General features: G+C 44.4%; 1 protein-coding gene across 3 annotated transcripts in view; it reads right to left on the bottom strand.

Annotated features, from left to right (window-relative positions):
* Positions 1–18,209, bottom strand: part of ACSS3 (acyl-CoA synthetase short-chain family member 3) — a 237,747-nt gene that overhangs the window by 215,844 nt on the left and 3,694 nt on the right. For all 3 annotated transcript variants that reach the window (XM_019514799.1, XM_019514798.1, XM_019514797.1), the window contains exon 2: positions 8,183–8,327. In XM_019514799.1, coding sequence (XP_019370344.1) covers positions 8,183–8,245 — 63 coding nt within the window. In that variant the 5' untranslated portion in view covers positions 8,246–8,327. The remainder of the gene's footprint in view (positions 1–8,182; positions 8,328–18,209) is intronic.

Here is an 18,209-nt window from a genome sequence, read left to right as displayed (position 1 = left end):
GACAAGCCCCAGGGGCGCCGCGCCGGGGGCGTGACAAGCCCCAGGGGCGCCGCGCCGGGGGCGTGACAAGACCCAGGGGCGCCGCGCCGGGGGCGTGACAAGCCCCAGGGGCGCCAGGCAAGACGCAGAAAGGAACAGGCCCTGACAACGTCTGGAAGAGCTGCAAGGCTTGGGGCGTGCTAAAGGGGAGGCTGGAGGCATGTGTAGCCCATAAGGCTGGGGGTGCACCAAGTCACTCCAATAGAACGGGGAACAGTATTAGCATACACCGTGTACAAGGGAATCGAAGGCAGCCTCCCATATACAAAAGTACATTTCATCAAAGACGTGGCGGGCGAGAATAGAGGGTGCTGGATCGCTTACTTGACACAGTAGGGGGTGCTAGTGGGATCACGGCTGCTCCTAGGCCCCACCCCGTGACACCTTTACACAGGGAGAATTTGTTCTTCTGCCCCTAATATTATTTCTTTTAGAAACTACAGCTATCTTGCATTCCTTTCACCTTTATGCTTGCTTGCCATGTAAGCTTTTTTTACAATTTTCTGAATTTATTAAAGTCTGCTTTCCTGCATCCTACTGTCTTTATTTTGCTATTCTCCCTCCTTCCCCTTCCTAGGAATCACAGACTCTGTCATGTAATTATCACAATCTTCCAAGTCGCCTTTTGCATTCACATACTCAACCAGTTCCTTCTCATTCGCCAAAACGAGAATTTAGAAGAGCCTCTCCTTTAGTTGCTTCCTCCATTTTTCTCCATCAAAAATCTAAGAAAGCTAACTAAATCCAAGTACTGGTTGAGCAACCTGGGCACATCCAGACAAGCATGGCTGTGCAGTACATGACACCACATAACGCACAATCAGGCGTTCTCTGCACTGCAAGGGATATTCAGGGGTCTAAAAAACCAATGGGAAAAAAAATGGAGCAATGCAGGCATGGGCAGCACGCGCCCCTGAAGAGTGGAACTGGGCCACCCTGAGCTGCACTGCGGCTGCCAGCCAGGTTCTGCCCAGCAGGATCACCACTGGCACAGCCACAGGAGGTGCCCAGGACACCAAGTAAGGCTGCTGGGGCCAGCACAGTGCTGGCCCCAGCCTCTGCTACTGCCCCCAGGGTAACTTGCCACATGCCAAAGTGCACGTGGCACAGGCATTCCCCAGGGACAGGTAGCTGCAGCACAAGGTGCACCACTGCTACTTGTCCCTAGGGAACCAAATGTCTATGTTTGTTTGGACTTGGCCCCTGTGTCCTTCTCTACATCTTTCCCAAAAGATAACTAAAGTCTTACTACTTGTGTGGTTAAAATCCATCATTGCCACCAAGTATTGTGCTTTGCCTGGTTAGTCATCAAACTGAAAAAATCAGGTGAAGGTCTTTTTGGTCTGCAGCAAACCCACAAAAAGGAAACTCTTTACTTCTGCCCTTTTTATCTTCACCCAAAGAATTTTGGACATTAAAACAAGTGTCTACAACACTGGCCCTGCAGGCTGGATGAGTGGTGTGGAGCCAGTCCAGAGACCATATCCACAGTGCAACTTTGTACAAACTCATGTGCCAGTGCAGCCTCATACCATGCATCTGACTATGACACAACCCAAATGTCTGAACCTATGGTGAAACCTGTGGTCCAGATGACAGCCCCACATGCCAGATCATGCTGCCGCTGGACCTGCATGCTGGTACAACCCCAGGCACCAGCACTGACCACAGCATGATCTGATATGCAGGGCTGTGTCATCCAGGTTCCGTGGGTTCAGAAATTCGGCAGCAAGGGAGCAGTGGCAATGTTATTTGCCATGGCTCTGGAAATTATGCTGCTACTGCTCTCTTGCCACCAAATTTCCAGACTCATGGTGTGGCCCATGGGCTGGATGATGCAGCTAAATGAGCTAAAGGCCACAGGTTAAGCACTTCTGGTCTACATCCTGGATGTAGAAGGTATCACATCCAGGATGTAGACCAAAGGGATGTAGACCAAAGGGAGGACTCTGACCTCCCTTTTCTCTCCCTATCTATCCTATATCTGTCAAGCTATATCCTTCTGTATCTGTAGTCCAGTCAGGTTAATCATTCCATCAAGTCTCTACTAGGTCAATGAAGGCATAAGTTTGACTTCTGCCCCTCTGGCTTACTCTCCATATCTCATATATTGGTATATCAACTAGGCCTGTGCGAAGCAGCTAGTATTCACTTCGGATTCGGCTGATTCAGGGGACAGTGATTCCATTCAGTGATTCAAATCACTGTTCCAAATCAGTTCAGCCAAATCTGATTCAGAGATTCAACTGCTGCCAAATTTCTGAATCAGCCAGGCCCACCCCCCACAGCCTGGCAATGGCTGCCCCACCTGCCCCAGCTCCCGGCCCTTTGGAAAAAAAAGCCCTGGCTCACCGGGTTCCTACCATGCGGGGGGGGGGTCAATCCCTGCTGCCCCCCACCTGCCCCATGCTGCATGGAAGGCTCTGCATGAGCCCCCTGACCCCCTCCTCACTCCCCCAGCCCCCACGGGTGCCTCGCCCAGGCCAGCTCTGACCCTTTAAGAAAAAAAAAAAACTGAGAAAAGCCCTGTAACTCACTGTTCCTGCTAGCGGGGGATGATCCCTGCTGCCCCCCCACTGCCCTGCGCCAGGTGCGAGGCTCTGTATGAGCCCCCTGAAGCCCCAAGACCACCGCAGGAGTGGTGAGTCCTGGGGTTTTTCTCTGTTTTTTGGATTTTTTTCTTAAAGGGCCAGAGCTGGCCGAGTGGGGCACCCGTGAGGGGGCTGGGAGAGTGTAAGGGGGTTGGGGGGCTTGTAGCAAAGCTCCCCATGAAGCATAGGGCAGTGGGAGGCATCAGGGATCGCCCCCCCACCCGGCAGCACCTCGTGAGCACCAGGGCTTTTCTTTAGAGCACCAGGAGCTGGGGCAGGCGGGGCAGCCATGGAGGCGGGGGGCTGGGGGAGCGGGCAGGGGATGGGGGCTGGCAGGGATCCCCCCATGGTCCCCTCCCCACGCCCCAGTACTTACTAGTTCAGAGTCCAGCAGCCACCGGGGACTGTCCAAATCAAAGTTCTCCGAATCTTTTCCGAAGAGTCAGAGAGCTTTGAATCGATTTGGACCTTTAAATTGGTCCCCTGATTTTGATTCCGATTCAGAGATTCGGCCACTGAATTGGGCCGAATCTTCTCGGAATTGAATCACCACCCAAAGCTTCACACAGCCCTAATATCAACCTGTATGTGCTGTACAGGTCTGTACACTCTTATTTACACTATGGTTTATAGCAGGAGCCCATCACCTTTTGCCACAGCAGGTTGCCACTTGTGACCCAGCTCCCTGTCATGAAGCACAAGCCTCTGGACCAGGAGCACCTAAGCCATCTATGCTTACTCTCACCACCAATCCCCCATCCACAATGGCAACAGGCAGGGGCATATTTTTCTATAATGGTAAGCGCAGGCATAAGAAAGAAGCAGGGAGAGCTATGGGGCGGAGAGGAACATTACTGAGGGGGATAGGAGGCATGGTACAGCTGCATGTCGCAGATTCTCTGCGTCAGATCAGCACGGCCATAGGCTGCCAACCCCTGGTTTATACTTACTTACTTTTTGACACTAAGATTAAATAATCTAAAAGGGGGAAAGGAAACATAATAGGTTACTGGATCATCCGCCCATATAAATCGTCTTACCAGTTGTTTGTGCGCATAGTTTTTGTCATAATAAACTAAAATAGGGCAGAGATTTGGTTTCCACAGTAAGTTTCTTATTAGTAAACAATGCAATGCTGTAAGAACTATAAAAGAAGTAATTTACAATACATAATAAAACATACATGCAAATAGAAGTTATAATGTCTTACCATAAAACTTTTAAGAGAAATCAGATCTTACCATTACACAAGCACCCAAGCCAATGGCTCCAAAGATTTGAGTAGACTTTAAGTGGTATTATAATTTTCAGAGCTGTGAAAGAACCTAAGTACTCCAGTCCTGACTACTCACCAGACCTGCCAGGGACCAGTCACTGGATCCACAAGCTTTGAAGTCTAAACAGAGTCCAAGCACACTTTCTCGGTGTACACCCTCAATCCAGGACCCCACTTTTAGCAGCAGGGGCCTCCCTCTTCCCCCCCCCACAGATTCCAACAACCTGTCCTCACAGCCCACTACTTCAGCCTCCTGCTATTTCCCAGTCTAAATTGTTTAATTAATTAATTTAATCTAATTCTAGTATAATTCCTCAGAAGCCAGTTATTAGATCTATGCTGACAGCTACTTACAGAGAGGCTTTACCCAGAGTTTCTGAACACATTGCTGCCTTTTTACTTAATGGATGCAGTATGCAAAACAAAGCAAAACAATACACATCTTCAGAAAAATAAAACTTCCTAAATGCAAAGCCTCTCAATCTAGTTCACCCTTCCTTGGGGGTGGGGGGTCCAAATGTTTTCCAGCAGGCAGGAAAATGGTTTGGCATTTCTCTTTATCTTCCCTGCAACTAAATCAGGTCCCCTTATCCAAAACCTCTCTCTTTCCTTCTCATGTCCAATACTTTCTCTCTAAGAAGCTAAGGATTACTTATCTATTCGTTTTTCAACTATTTCCAGTGTCACTTGGTTTATTTGTTCTGCTTTTGCTGACCTTCCACTGTCCCAAACAAAAACAACCTCACAGACATTTGGAATAAACAGGTTCCGTATTCAAGCAACCTATTTAGCATATCTATTGTGTTGCCAAGGTAAACCTGTTCAAATGTTCATGGTTCTTGATAGTGCATAATACAGTCTGTACAATTTCTAGCTTCAGCAAACTTGAAAAGAAGGCCCTAAGCAGAAGGCACTCTGCCATAACTTCCATTATACTACTAAACTAGTCACTCATTGCCTGATTCTTTGTGGTACATGAAATGTATTTTGGGGTGGAGCTACAAGGACACCATGAAAACGATAGGTTATTCTGGAGAATAAGATCTGTGATTATAGAGGATGACCTCCAGAAGTCGTCTAGTTCAACTTGCTGCTGGATGTAGGATCATCCCTACCCAAGCCATCCTATATAATCCATAATGTACACTCTTCTTAAACCTGCCACCAATCCTGACACAACATAAGTAATGGTGCCACTTACACTGAATATTCCAAAAGGAAGACACAGAACAATGGCCATGGATGTGGTCTGTGCTCTTTAGACATACTCGAGAAGGGTTCAGTAGATAAGACTGCCCTAGTCTCCTTGAATACCCTAGTCCTAGGTGACCATATGGGACAATGTGAAATCTGGGACACTGCTCCCAACCTCTCTGGTCAGCAGTGCTACTGCAAGCAGAGGCAAGGGTAGGGCAGCTCTGGTTTTATTATTCAAGCACCTAAGGGAATCAGTGTCCTGTTAATGACCCATTTTTCTTTACTTCAGAGGTGTTAACAATCTCCCCCTTTTAATGGTCATTCCATTAATCAAGCTAAGATATCCTAGGGCAATTTTGCTGTCTGCTAGGGCTTCCTATTTCACAGTTTGTGCTGCTTCACCTCCCCACTAAATTATGCCCTGCACCCAGGGAGCTCATTTTAAATGTTTGCTAGCTGGCCAGGTCCGGACTCCAAAATTCAGGACTGTCCCAGCCAAACCAGGATATGTGGTTACCCTACAGCTAGTCCCCATGCCCAGAGAGCATCTTTGTAAAGAAGTCAAGCATTTGAAGTTACACAGCAAATATCACAAGATTAAATAAACAAACCAAGCCACAGATATTTCATAAAAATTAAACAAATTTCCTAAAAACAGATATTAATCTGAAGTTCTCGCCTTCATAAGCATTCCTCATGATCCTATATCACAGGTTAGGAGAGAGGCATAAACTAGGGAATTCAAAGATTATATTTAGACAGGATTCAGCTACAGGCAGGATTCTACCAACTTCAGAATGAGTGTGATACATACTCAAGGACAGCTGTTTTGGTTTGTTTAGGGTAAGAGAAAATTTGGGGAGGGGATGTTTAAGTAAATTTCTGTGACTAATTCACAAATCCTCTTACCCTGAAACATATATTGGTCTTAGAGACAGAGAGAGAATACAGAGCCACACATGTAGGAAGCTGAATATCAACTTCGGGTTCAAAAAATGAAACCCAATCTGCATTTTAAATGTCTTCCAGAGTAATGTTACTGCCAACAGGGCACAGTGTTGTAAAATTACATATAGGTTACATTTTTTTTTTCCATAAACACCCATCACCACCACAAACACACTAATACTACAAAAATGTACTTTACCATAGATCCATGATTAAAATAATTCCCATACACTGTTATAGGTAGTCTACCAATTACTCAACAATGCTGATGTATTTTCATTGATCTAACACAATACTATACTGGCCCTTAGTTAATCTTGAAATCTTGTCAGTAGGCAAAGCATGAAAGTCAATTCAATAAAAGTGAACAGTTCGTATAGGAGGGGTCAGCAACGTTTTTGGGCCCACTGCCAAAACCCCCCACAACCTGGACTCTGAAGAGGCTGGCATGCCAGGAACAGATGGCAAGGCAGCCACAAGGGGCCTGATCCTTGTCTTGGCAGTGCAGCCCTGGCCCCTTCCCTGCCATGCTTCCCAAGGTGCACGAACAGCTGCTGCCAGCAATGAGTCAGGCTGTGGCTCCAGACACCAGTGCAGCCACTTGCAGCCTTGCAGCTGCACCAGACCCCCTGTTCTACAAATATGTGTTCACCTCTTTGAAACCAAAACCCCCAGAGTTGGCCATAATTTAGATTTATCCAATGACAATTTCACCAGTTACTTGCAGTCAATGTATTTATGAAAGATAAAGGCATGAAAAAGGATGCGGTTCAACAAGGACAAGTGCAGGGTGCTGCACCTGGACAGAGGGAACCAGCATTACGATTATAGGTTAGGGGCTGACCCTCTCAGCAGCACAGAGGCAGAGAGGGATCTTGGAGTCATGATTGACTCCAGGATGAATACGAGTCGCCAATGCAACGAAGCAATAGGCAGAGCCAACTGCACCCTGTCATGCATCAACAGGGGCATCACTAACAGGTCCAGAGAGGTCTTGCTCCCCCTCTATGAGGTGCTGGTCAAGCAACAGCTGGAGTACTGTGTCCAGTTCTGGGCACCGCACTTCAAGAAGGACGTGGAGAACCTGGAGAGGGTCCAGAGGAGGGCCACTTGTATTGTTGGGGGCCTCCGTGGCCAGCCCTATAAGGAGAGGCTGAGGGACCTGAATCTCTTCAGTCTCTGCAAGAGGAGACTGAGGGGGGATCTTGTGGCTGCCTACAACCTTATCAGGGGCCACCAGCAGGGACTCGGGGAAAGTCTGTTCACCAGGGCCCCCCTTGGAGTCACCAGGAACAATGGCCACAAGCTGAGGGAGGATAGGTTTAGGTTAGATATTAGGAAGAACTACTTCACTGTAAGGGTGGCCAGAGCCTGGAATAGGCTCCCCAGAGAGATGGTGCTCTCACCTTGCCTGGAAATCTTCAAGAGGAGACTGAATAGGCACCTGGCTGGGGTCTTATGACCCCTGCCACCCCCAGTGCTCCTTCCTGCCCATGACAGGGGGTCGGACTAGATGATCTGTCTAGGTCCCTTCCCACTCATTGATTCTACGATTCTATGAAAAGCTCCACTTTCACTGTAATCTAAAACTGGATGGAAGAGGTATCTATTTTAGGAGTTCCTAATGGTTAAAATTTATATTTATGTTGGTCTGCTAAGGGACAGGTATCTGTTCAAGTTTGTACTTTTATTTCACATGCCTCCTGCTAACATTAACAGAACTAATTTTGTTAAGTAAGCCAGTTAATTAGAGTGAGTTATTGTTAAAGAACTTTATATGTTCCATCTTCAAAGCAAAATAAAATAACAGATCAAGAGAAAGGAACAGAGAAAAATCCAAGACTTTGAGAAAAAAAGGAAAACAGCTGTTTTTCTTAAGCAGCTGTTTTCCTTACCTTTATGGAGAAGTGTGAGATAGATTAAAGTCTACAAAGAGTCATTGCTTCTGCACGAAAGTCATGAGGTTTAAGTCAGAATATGACATACAAACAGAATAAAATGTAGATTTGAATAAGCAATAATTTACAGAGGTAGTCTATTCCTAATTCAAATACTCCCATAATCACCAAACGCCATGTAATGCTACATTTCTTATCTCCTTCATATAATCAGATTCTAACATCGACTGTACCTGTTCGAGAACTTCTTTGAAAGTTATAGCCTCTTTGATATTTGTTACAGGGCTATCATACATGATCGCAATCTGGTTTCCTCGTCCATTCTCAACATGACGATCTACAGCATTATAACAAATATTCAGCTCCCCATCTACAAACCTGGAAAAAAAAGAAAGCATCAAATAATGGTCAATTTTTTTCAAAGTAATTAGACTAATTTCCCAGAAGGACTGATAGCACTAACTAAATGCTTTTAAAGTACGGCATTCAATTCAGAAAGCCCTTTAATAGTAGGTCAAAATAATTTGCTCAAAAATGGATAAACAAGACTATCAGTGGGGTCATAAGTGCCTTAGTTTAACTTCATGAAGACTTGGAATCAGCTAAATATAGTTGTAATATCATGTGGCCTCACCAAAAGGAAGGTACGTAACTTTATGCAATTTTGGAAAATAAGATTCGCTGGGCGTAAACAGAATTTGGACAAAATAACACCTTCAAATCCCAGGCACCTGTCAAACAGGCATGGTTCAATAATTAGTGAATACTAGACATAGAAACCAAATGAGCAGCAAGACTTTTTTTGATCCCACTGTCACTGTGAACTTATGAACAGGAATGAGAGAAAAGATGTCTTGATGTATCTAAAAAGTTTTCAAATACACACTAACCATTATAACTAAAAAAAAGTGTTTTCCTGTAACAGAATAATTAACAAAGGTTAAAACAAAAAAGGTTTGACTAGGTTATTCCATGCATTTTTGGGCAAAATGTGATACACAATTACTGTGTATTTGCATTTTAATGTACTTTATTTAGAAAGAACACATTTAGGACTTAAAATATGCTTGTTCATTTCTTAGTATCTACTGTAAGATATGCAAGCATCTGTATTTATATGAAATCAACCAAATGGTTATATAATCTTAAGTATTTGTCTGACATTCATAATGCATTTGACATTACCCTGCTGTACTCCAATGATTTTAAAAAATTGCTGCAAAGCACAGCATGAGTCATAGTCTTCTCAACAGCCAGATATTTACAGAAAACTGTCATCTTCTAATTAAAACCATTTCACAAAGTTAAATTTGTAAGGTTAATTTTATTGTAACATTATATAGAAGAGAATATTCAAACGTAGCATTATCCTTAAGTGTGAAATATAAAAAGAATTACATTACTTTGAAAATTAGCCAGTATCAAAAATGAACTCCAGCAGTGGTCTCCACTTTGTGCGTCCTGACTCATGTGTGCCTCTCTGCCCAACTCTACACATTTACCAATAACACAAAAACCTTTAAGGAATGATAAATTAAGCTGCTGGAGAAAGTCATTTAGGAACACTCAGATCCCACAAAAAAACTATGCTGAACTAGGATATAACTAACCATAAAACAGAGGGTTTAACATGGCCCAAAGGAAGGAACAAGAAGTCTGAGGGAATAAAATATAGTGAATCTGAACGGAGACAGTCCAAAGCTTCATTCAGCTGTCATGTCACAGGTAGAACTCAGATGTGGGGCTGGGGTCAGGTTTCAGGGGCCAAGGGGCAACAATACTGGAAGTCCAGAAGCCAAAGCCAAGGGCCATAATACAGGTGTCAGTTGAAGTCCATGGTGTCATGGATCAAGACAGGTCTGTGACTGAGACCAGGCCAGAAACCAAGAACCAGAGAGTTCAGAACACACAACAGGGGAAGCAGGAACAAGGCACTAGGATCTGCGGCAGTAGGCGAGGCAGGAACAACGTGCAGGGGTCAAAGGCTGAAAGGAGGCAGGGACAAGGCTGGTGCAGGGCAGAAACTATGGCAAAAGGGCTTGAAGCAGAAGTGAGCCAGGAGCAAGGCAGAAGAGTCCCAAATAACAAAGCTACAAACACTATTCTGTTACAAGGCCCCAAGGGAAGTGGGAAGGTTTTTTAGCCCTCCTGTCACAGGCTTGTGGCTTCTACTGGTTCACCCCAGCTCTGGGTCACATTTCCCCATCAGGAACCTTATAGGAAGGCCAGGGCTGGGCTGGGCCCAGCAACCAGCCACCTGCTTGGTAAAGCTGTAGCCCAGGACTGCTCCATGAGCCTAGAAGACCATCTCCCTTCCTTCCCCTCCCCCCGCCCCAGGGGTTTCTAGCAGTGCATGTCAAGCTGCGCATCCCCAACTCAAGGCATATATCTGCAAGCAGGGGAACCCCAATGGTGGCGAGGGGCACCCAAGGCCATTTTCTCATGGGACCAGGCCACCAAAGGCCCACGAGAGGCTGGCACTGTGGAACAGCAGCTCCAGGCAATGTCTGTAGATGCCAATGAAGTGGGTCAGCTGTTCTGGGACACATCCTAACACAACTGATCCCACTACAAAGACATCTGTTTATAGTCGAAGAGTGACAGAAGCCCTATCGCTCTGTGACGTATGCCTGTGTGAGACTCTCCTCCTGCAGAGCTCCTTCTCCTGTGAAGTTCTGGACAACCTGTAGCCTTAAGGTCAGGCTTAGCCCTCTAGCTCCTCTCCTTTCCCGGCACCTGCCTTCCTTCCCTAATGGGGCCCAGGGGCTTTCCATGGTTATCAGCAGGCTTACTGTTATGTAGCATGCTTCCCAGCAGGCTGCCCCCTGTACTGCCTAGCTTTGCTGCTTCTTTGTCAAGTAACAGATTCTTTTTTTACCAATTAGCAGGTCCTCTGTAGCTCTGTCCTGAAACCAGGCTAGCTTTTCTGCAAGCTCCCGCTACGCTGTTCTGTAGACATTTAGCTCTCTACTGCTTAGCCCACGGTGGGGGCAAAGTCTGGACTCCATTTCAGACTCCAAAGTCCGCAGCAGACTCCATTTCCCAACAGCCCCTGCCCACATTGCTGCAGCAAGTTTCCATGGTGACCCAAAAAGCAGCAGCACCCTGACAGTGCAGTGCCACAGTTTCCATGGAAAACAGCCCCAGCAATGCTGGCAAGGCATGCAACAGGTCAGGGAGCTGCTCCAGGGCTGGGATCTTGTGGTGTTGACAGTGTGGTCCGGAGCTGGACCAGAGCTGCGATCTGATGCTTGCATGCCCCAGGGAGGGACATGCAGGCAATAATCCATGGCTCTGCCCCATACCACTGTCACCACTGCAAGATACCAGCCCCAGAGCAGCTCCCCACCAGTGCTGGTAGGGCTGGTCTCCATGGAAACCCAGGCCCTGTGCTGTCACCGTGCCACTGCTACTGGGGTCTCCATGGAAGTGAGCCACAACGCAGGGAGGAGCTTCTGGAAAATGGAGTCCACTACGGTCTTGAACCAGTCAGTAGAGTGGTTGAGTTCAAGGGTTCTGTTCAAGGCCCTTCTTGGGTTAGCTTCCCCCTACCATGTTTTGTAAGCTGCCCCTCCTCTGCATATCTGGTCTCACTCTAGTCCTGCCACAGGAGATAGTTTTCTTAATGACAATCTGATCCAAAGAACCATGAAACATGAGGATCACATAAAACTAACCAAGGTACCTCCGGGATCAAAAGGCAACTTCCATTTGCTGGGTAGTGGGCCCAGATGCCAGTGGGGAGCCACCCAACATTTCTACTAGGACAGGAGGGGTCTTGGCCTGAATGGGCACCCCAAGAGTCCAAACCATGATAAAGACCATGAAGTTGCCCCCTGCCCCAGAGTCCAGCACAGTCAATTGCAGGAGTAAGGGGTCTTGGGCCCCAGGTATGTACAAGAAGACTGGGATTTGTAACTGGGGAGCTAGCTTCAGGGCAACCCCAGAGACTAGTAATGGCATAATGCTGCTTTTCACTGGGAGGATTCCTACATTACTTTGGGACTTGGAGGCCCCCAGCAGGACCTGGATATTTTGATTCTGGTATGGGTTTCATCAGTTTTGTTTAGACAGATGGATAACCCATGGTTGTGGGGGCTGCAATAAAAGCAAAGATGCTTGTTCAGTGAGACTTGTGTAGGGATGACCTACAACAGTTTTCCCAGGTACTGATGTTAATATCATATTTCTTCAGATTGGCCTTCAATATGTCTTTGAATCTCTTCTTTTGCCTACATCTAGAGCACTGACCATAACCAAATTGGGGGTATAGGACCTGTCTGGAGGGCCAGTTGTCAGACATCCTTATGACCTATCCTGTCCAATGGAGCTGGTGCCACATAACGTAGCATCGCTGCTGGTGGTGTTTGCTTTAGCCAGAACGCTGGAGTTCATTCTTCTCTCCTTCCAGTTGATATGGAGGATGTTCCAAAGACATCATTAATGATAATGTTGCAAAGGTTTCAAGTGTTTCTTTTGTCGTTCAATTTTCACACACATACAACAGGGTAGGAATAACAACAGCTTAGTAGGTGACAAATTTGGTTTGGTCTTGATGTCATGATCACTGAAAACATTAATTCAGAAACAGCCAAAGGCAGTGCTGGCAGATTTTTAGTGTTAAATATCATCGCCTGTGCTTACTTTTGGGGAAAGGTGGATACCCAAGGAAGGCAAACACTCAACATTCTCCAAGGACTGTCCTCCAATTGTAATATGTGGAGGAAGCAGCTGGTTGGTGTGGGATGCACATCACAGAAGCAGCCACAAGTGACTTAGAGCTCTTCAAATGATTGGGCACACGTGACATAGCCATCAGTATATTTAAGATCAAGAATAGGGGTGATGGTGGTTATCTTGAATTTGGAATGTAACCATTTGATATTACAGAGATTCACGTCCATTCAATACCAGATGCTGACCCCTATGAGCAATATGATATGAAATAGCTGCAATATAGATGGAAAAGAACGTTGGTCCAATCACACATCTTTGCTTGACTCCAGGTCTAATAATGAAGGGATCTGTTTCTATGCCACTGTTTAGGATGGTCATGTTGTCATAAAGAAGTCTGATGATAATGATGATGATAAATTTTGGTGGGCATCCAGGTCTCATCAAGATCTTCTATGAGGCTTTAGTCAGGTCAACAAAGGCCATGTAATGATAGTGGTGTTGCTCCTGGCACTTCTACTGCTGTCTATTGCCAAAAATTATATCTATTGTACTTCTGATCCATCCAAAGCCACACTGGGACTTGGATAGAATCTCCTCAGTGAAGAGAGTGAATCTGTTAAGAAGAATGTGGGCGAGGAACTTCCCAGCTATGGACAGAAGTGCAATGCCATGATAACTGCTACAATCTGATCTACCTCCTTTCTTGAATATGGTTACAATTCTGGCATCTCTCAAGTCACTGGGAATCTGTTCGTGTTTCCAGATTTTCAGAATAATGACATGTAGTTGGTAAGAGAGATTTTTTTTCACCATGTTTACAAATTTCAGCTGATACTCCATCACAGCCATATGCTTTGATGTTCTTCATCTGCTTTATGGCTTTCAAGGCCTCTTGATAAGTTGATGGATCTGCAAGGTAGTCCTTAATGGGGTGCTCTGGAATGGCTTTAATGGTGATGGTACTGGCCTTGGCATTAGAATCTCAGTTCAAAAGCTCTTGAAAGTGCTTCTTTCACTGTACACTGATGGTGGAACTGTCTTCAAAGAGTTCTGTTCCATCCTTGGACCTCAGAGGGACAGCTCCGTGTGTGCTTGGCCCATAGATAGCTTTGGTTTTGCTGAAAAAACTGCACGCCATTGCTGTTAGCAACCTTTTGACTCTCCATTTGTTTTTTCCATTCTCAAATTTTCCTGTGTCTCAACTTTAAAGTGGCAATAAATGGCTTAGTTGTTTGAAGTTGACATCATTTTGCTTTGAAAGCTCTCTGTTTTCTGTCAATGAGAGTATGAATTTACCTATCATTCTCATCAAATCCATCCTGGTCTTTCTTTTGTGAAGAAGCTTAGAGATTTTTCACACACCTCATGGATACTTTTCTTGAGGCTCTCCCAGTTATCAATGGTATCAAGATTATCAAGGAGGTCAGAGCTGCTCACAGAGGCAATGCTGGAGATGACCATTTTATTTTTAACTGGGATTTTCAGATACTCTACACTGAACTTCTTCCCTGGTTGCTTCTTTTGTTTGCATCAGTTTGAGGCAATGTGAATGGACATGATGGAATGTATCAAATGATGATCTATCCAACAGTTGTCCAGCAGTAGCTCTACTGATATGGACATCACGTTGGTCCCACGCATACACTATGATCAATTTGGTGGTCAGTTTGATGCCACTGTTCTGAGCAGGGGTGCATTCATGACATCTTCTGTTTGTTGTTTTGATGGAACAGGGAGCTTGTGATGAGATCAAGTTCCAAACATTTGCTCAGAAGGAGAAGTCCGTTTAAATGGATTTCCCCGCTCCTTCCTTTCTAACTGTTCCTTTCCATAGCTCAGACTCCCTGCCCACTCCCACACTGAAATCTTGAAGAAGAATTATCTTATCATCTTTGGGGACAGATAACAGAATATTGTCAAATTTTAAACAGAATTCTTCCTTGGTTTCCTCATCTGCATCAAAGGTCAGGATGTATGTTGCTAGTCAGTTGGATCATTCTTATCACATCATGAGGGTCATGAGCTGCTCTTTTGTTGCCAACTGGACATTCTGGCATCTGAATAATAATCTTGGTTTCAGTAGCAAAACCCATGTCACGAGCACGTCTGTCTTGTTTGTCTTTTCCTTTCCAAAAAAAGGTGCAGCCACTACCATGTTCTGTGAGAACCCCCTCTCCTGCACATCTGGTGCAGCAATGTCAGTATCAAACCAGTCTTCTGGCCACAAGTGCTGTCCTTCACCCCATTCAGTCACTATTACAGTTGTCCATCAGCATGTCGGTATTCCAGGTTGCAAACTTGTTTTGGAACACAGATCAAGTGATCCCACTCGGTGCAGTTTTCCAGACAGGTGAAACAAAAAAGACTATATTTAGGGGACCCTTTCTAGCTCCCTCCCTATACAGAGTGAGCAGAACAGATCCTAAATAGGTCTGCTCATGCTTGCAGCTGTTGAATTGTACACCAGTTTCAATGCCAAGTACAAAAAAACCACCACACAATCATTGCCTCTGTGTGTGACTAAGGGCTTCCAGATAGGACTTGCTGATTTGCCAAAATAACTACAGGGAGAAACAGGACCGAAGCCAACACCTTGTATCAGAGTACAGAATCCTGCCTCCTCTTACAAAAAAATGGTCACCTGGGACTTGACATTAAAAGGAATACACTCCCAGTGATGATGCATAAAGGTCAAAAGCAACCTTACCTGTGGCATCTTATAGCTCAGGGGTGGGCAAAATGCAGCCCGCAGGCCAGATCCAGCCTGCCAGGCCATTCTATCTGGCCTGCAGGGCCCCTAAAAAATTTAGAAAAATAATATTTATCTGCTGCCTGTCATGTGACCCACGATGGCTTGCCAAAACTCAGTAAGTGGCCCTCCACCCGCCCCTGTCATAGCTGCTAACAGATATCTCAGAATCAGAATAATTTTCCGCCCCTGTTATAGCTGCTAACAGATATCTCAGAATCAGCATGGACCCCTTATGCTAATACTTTGGTAGAAGGAGATGGTCAACCACAGATATCAACACTGCCTAATTAACCATGTCTAAAATCCTTTTCTGATGAACAGGTAAAAGAAAGGAAAGCTATGACTCTGGGCAGACATCATCCTTAAGTTCAAGACACTAGTAAAATCAATTAACCCCTAAACATTTCACTCTAAATACTGGGAAGACAAGATCAAATATTTTCAAAGGAAAATTCCTTGCAAGTAGAAAAACAGCTCTAGCAAATTTACCTTACTGCCGGTGTCCCCAAACAATTATTCCAGGTTATTTTTTTGGTTGTTGGGGCGCGCGCGCGCGCGCGCGTGTGTGTGTGTGTGTGTGTGTGTGTGTGTGTGTGAATTTTGTTTTGTTTTTATAGTGGAGGGGGAAAATGAAGTTCTTCCACAGATTTAAAAGTTTTGTAGTACCAAAGCTACTTTCTTGAAGCAGTATTTTGAATATCCTACTTACACTTATTTACAGGGTGGATAAAAATCAATGATTTAAAAAATAATCTATTTTCATAGTTTCGTAGCTGGTAGGGTCAGAAGGGACCTGAGCAGATCATCAAGTCCAACCCCCTGCCATGGGCAGGAAAGAATGCTGGGGTCAAATGACCCCGGCAAGATGTCTACCTAGCCTCCTTTTAAAGACCCCCAGGGTAGGAGCGAGCACCACTTCCCTTGGAAGTTGGTTCCAGATCCTAGCCGTCCTGACTGTGAAGTAGTGCCTCCTGATTTTTATTCAAATCAGATTTCTTTGATTTTAAATAGGATTTTGTTTTACTGTTTTCCTTTTGCAAACAAACTGGCTTAAAATGAAATTTGAATTTAATACATCATAGGCTAGTATAAAATTTAGTATAATCTATTAAAATAATTTAAACTAAATAGTATGTGAGTCAATGAGCCTCTACTAAAAACTTAGCAGTTAAAGGCTAATTTTCTCCTATATGAGAATGAAGAGGAAAACATCTCCTTTTAAGGTTATGCTTTAAAAATATGGAAAAATATTTCATGTATTAGGGGTTTGACCCTGCAACAGAGGTGTTGGAACCTGTCCACTAACTCCAGCAGACACCATCTTGTGTACTCCTTGATCTGGATTATCCACTGAGCCCACCTGGATAGTATAAATTCCTGTTTTATTCTCTCTACCTGAGCTCTGATAGCGCAGCTCTCAAATTATGACTATTTATGATTCTGCACTGATAATGGAGACTTATTCTCCAGCTCATGGAAAAATAACCATCTGCTCAGTAACTACCAACCCCGTTTCTGAATGGCTCTGGGTACCTCAGTTAAATTGCTTTTCTTGATCCCTTTGCATATATACAAAGATGTAAACATTAACTTCTCAAGTGCTCTATCCATGTACCTAAACTAAGATACTGCAGCACACAAGGCCAGGGGGTTGCAACAGCAGAAACCATGAATTGTAAGGTAAGGGGAAAGGGTTCAGGGCTTTTTTAGGGTTTTTTTCTTTTTTGGGGGGTGGGGTATGGTGGGTTATGTCACAGGCAGAAGGAGTCTTGGTCTGTTGATTTCTTGCATGGAGGAGGGAGAGGGAGCAGAGTAAGTAGCAGTGTATACAACAGAAAGGGCTAACACTGGGCTCAAAGCAGCGTAAGAAGAGGAACAACACTTTGTGGATTATAGACTAGTATTGATTTCAGTACCTGGAAATTGTATGAAAAAACTGCCAGGGCTGCAGGTCACAAAAAGGCCCTATTTGGAAATATTTTCAAGAAATTCCTCTCCCACTGTGCAAATGAGGAACATGTGTCAAATGTAAACAGTGCAACAAGGAGTTGCAAGATTTGGTAGCCTGAATGAAGGAACATTTTGAAAAATGCTGATGTGAGTACGTCTGAGTTATCTGGATTAATTGGCTAGGAAATGTATTATTTCTGAACCATTCTTATAGATTGGCTGCCATATACTTTAATGCTAGTAAATGATAAATTTATGACAATACTGTTAGTTATTTTGGGTGGTTTACTAACAAATTTCAAAATGTTTGTGTTCAAAATCTAATGAATGTGCTAGTCTATGGTGGTATATGTCAGTTATACATTTTTAATGTGACCCCAGCTCTTCTGAAGTGACTGTCTCATTTTAAAGAGAATTAGGTAGTAGGAACTTAATCCCAGGTGACTTTCACCAAGGCATTTTAAATATTTTTCCCCAGAAAGATCTAAAAATACTTGGCTTAATTCAACAAGCACAATTCATTTTTTTTAATACTATAACAGTTAATACTAGCATTTAATAAATTACTTGTAAATGTGCACCATGTTTTGATTTTTAAAAGTTTCTGTATCCAAAACATTAAAAATGTGTTTAATAAGTTTGAAGTGCTGATTTTGGTGTTTAATTAAATTCAAATTGCAAACCAAATCCAGCTTGATATAAATATGAGCAAAAAGTTAATCATCTAGTGAATTATATATATTTCACCATTTAATAGCTAGGGCCTACCAAAATTGTGATTGCACAATTTTCACAGAAACCATGATTTCGGGCAGGCTCTGTGAAAAAGCGTGGGCTCTGCACTTTTGGCAGGCTTGCTGCAACCCTCCCCCCCCCCCCCC

The sequence above is a fragment of the Gavialis gangeticus genome, unplaced genomic scaffold (genome assembly GCF_001723915.1).
Source record: "Gavialis gangeticus isolate Ggan-Ray unplaced genomic scaffold, GavGan_comp1, whole genome shotgun sequence".
Classification (NCBI taxonomy): Eukaryota; Metazoa; Chordata; order Crocodylia; family Gavialidae; genus Gavialis; species Gavialis gangeticus.
This window is presented reverse-complemented; position numbering and strand designations above follow the sequence as displayed.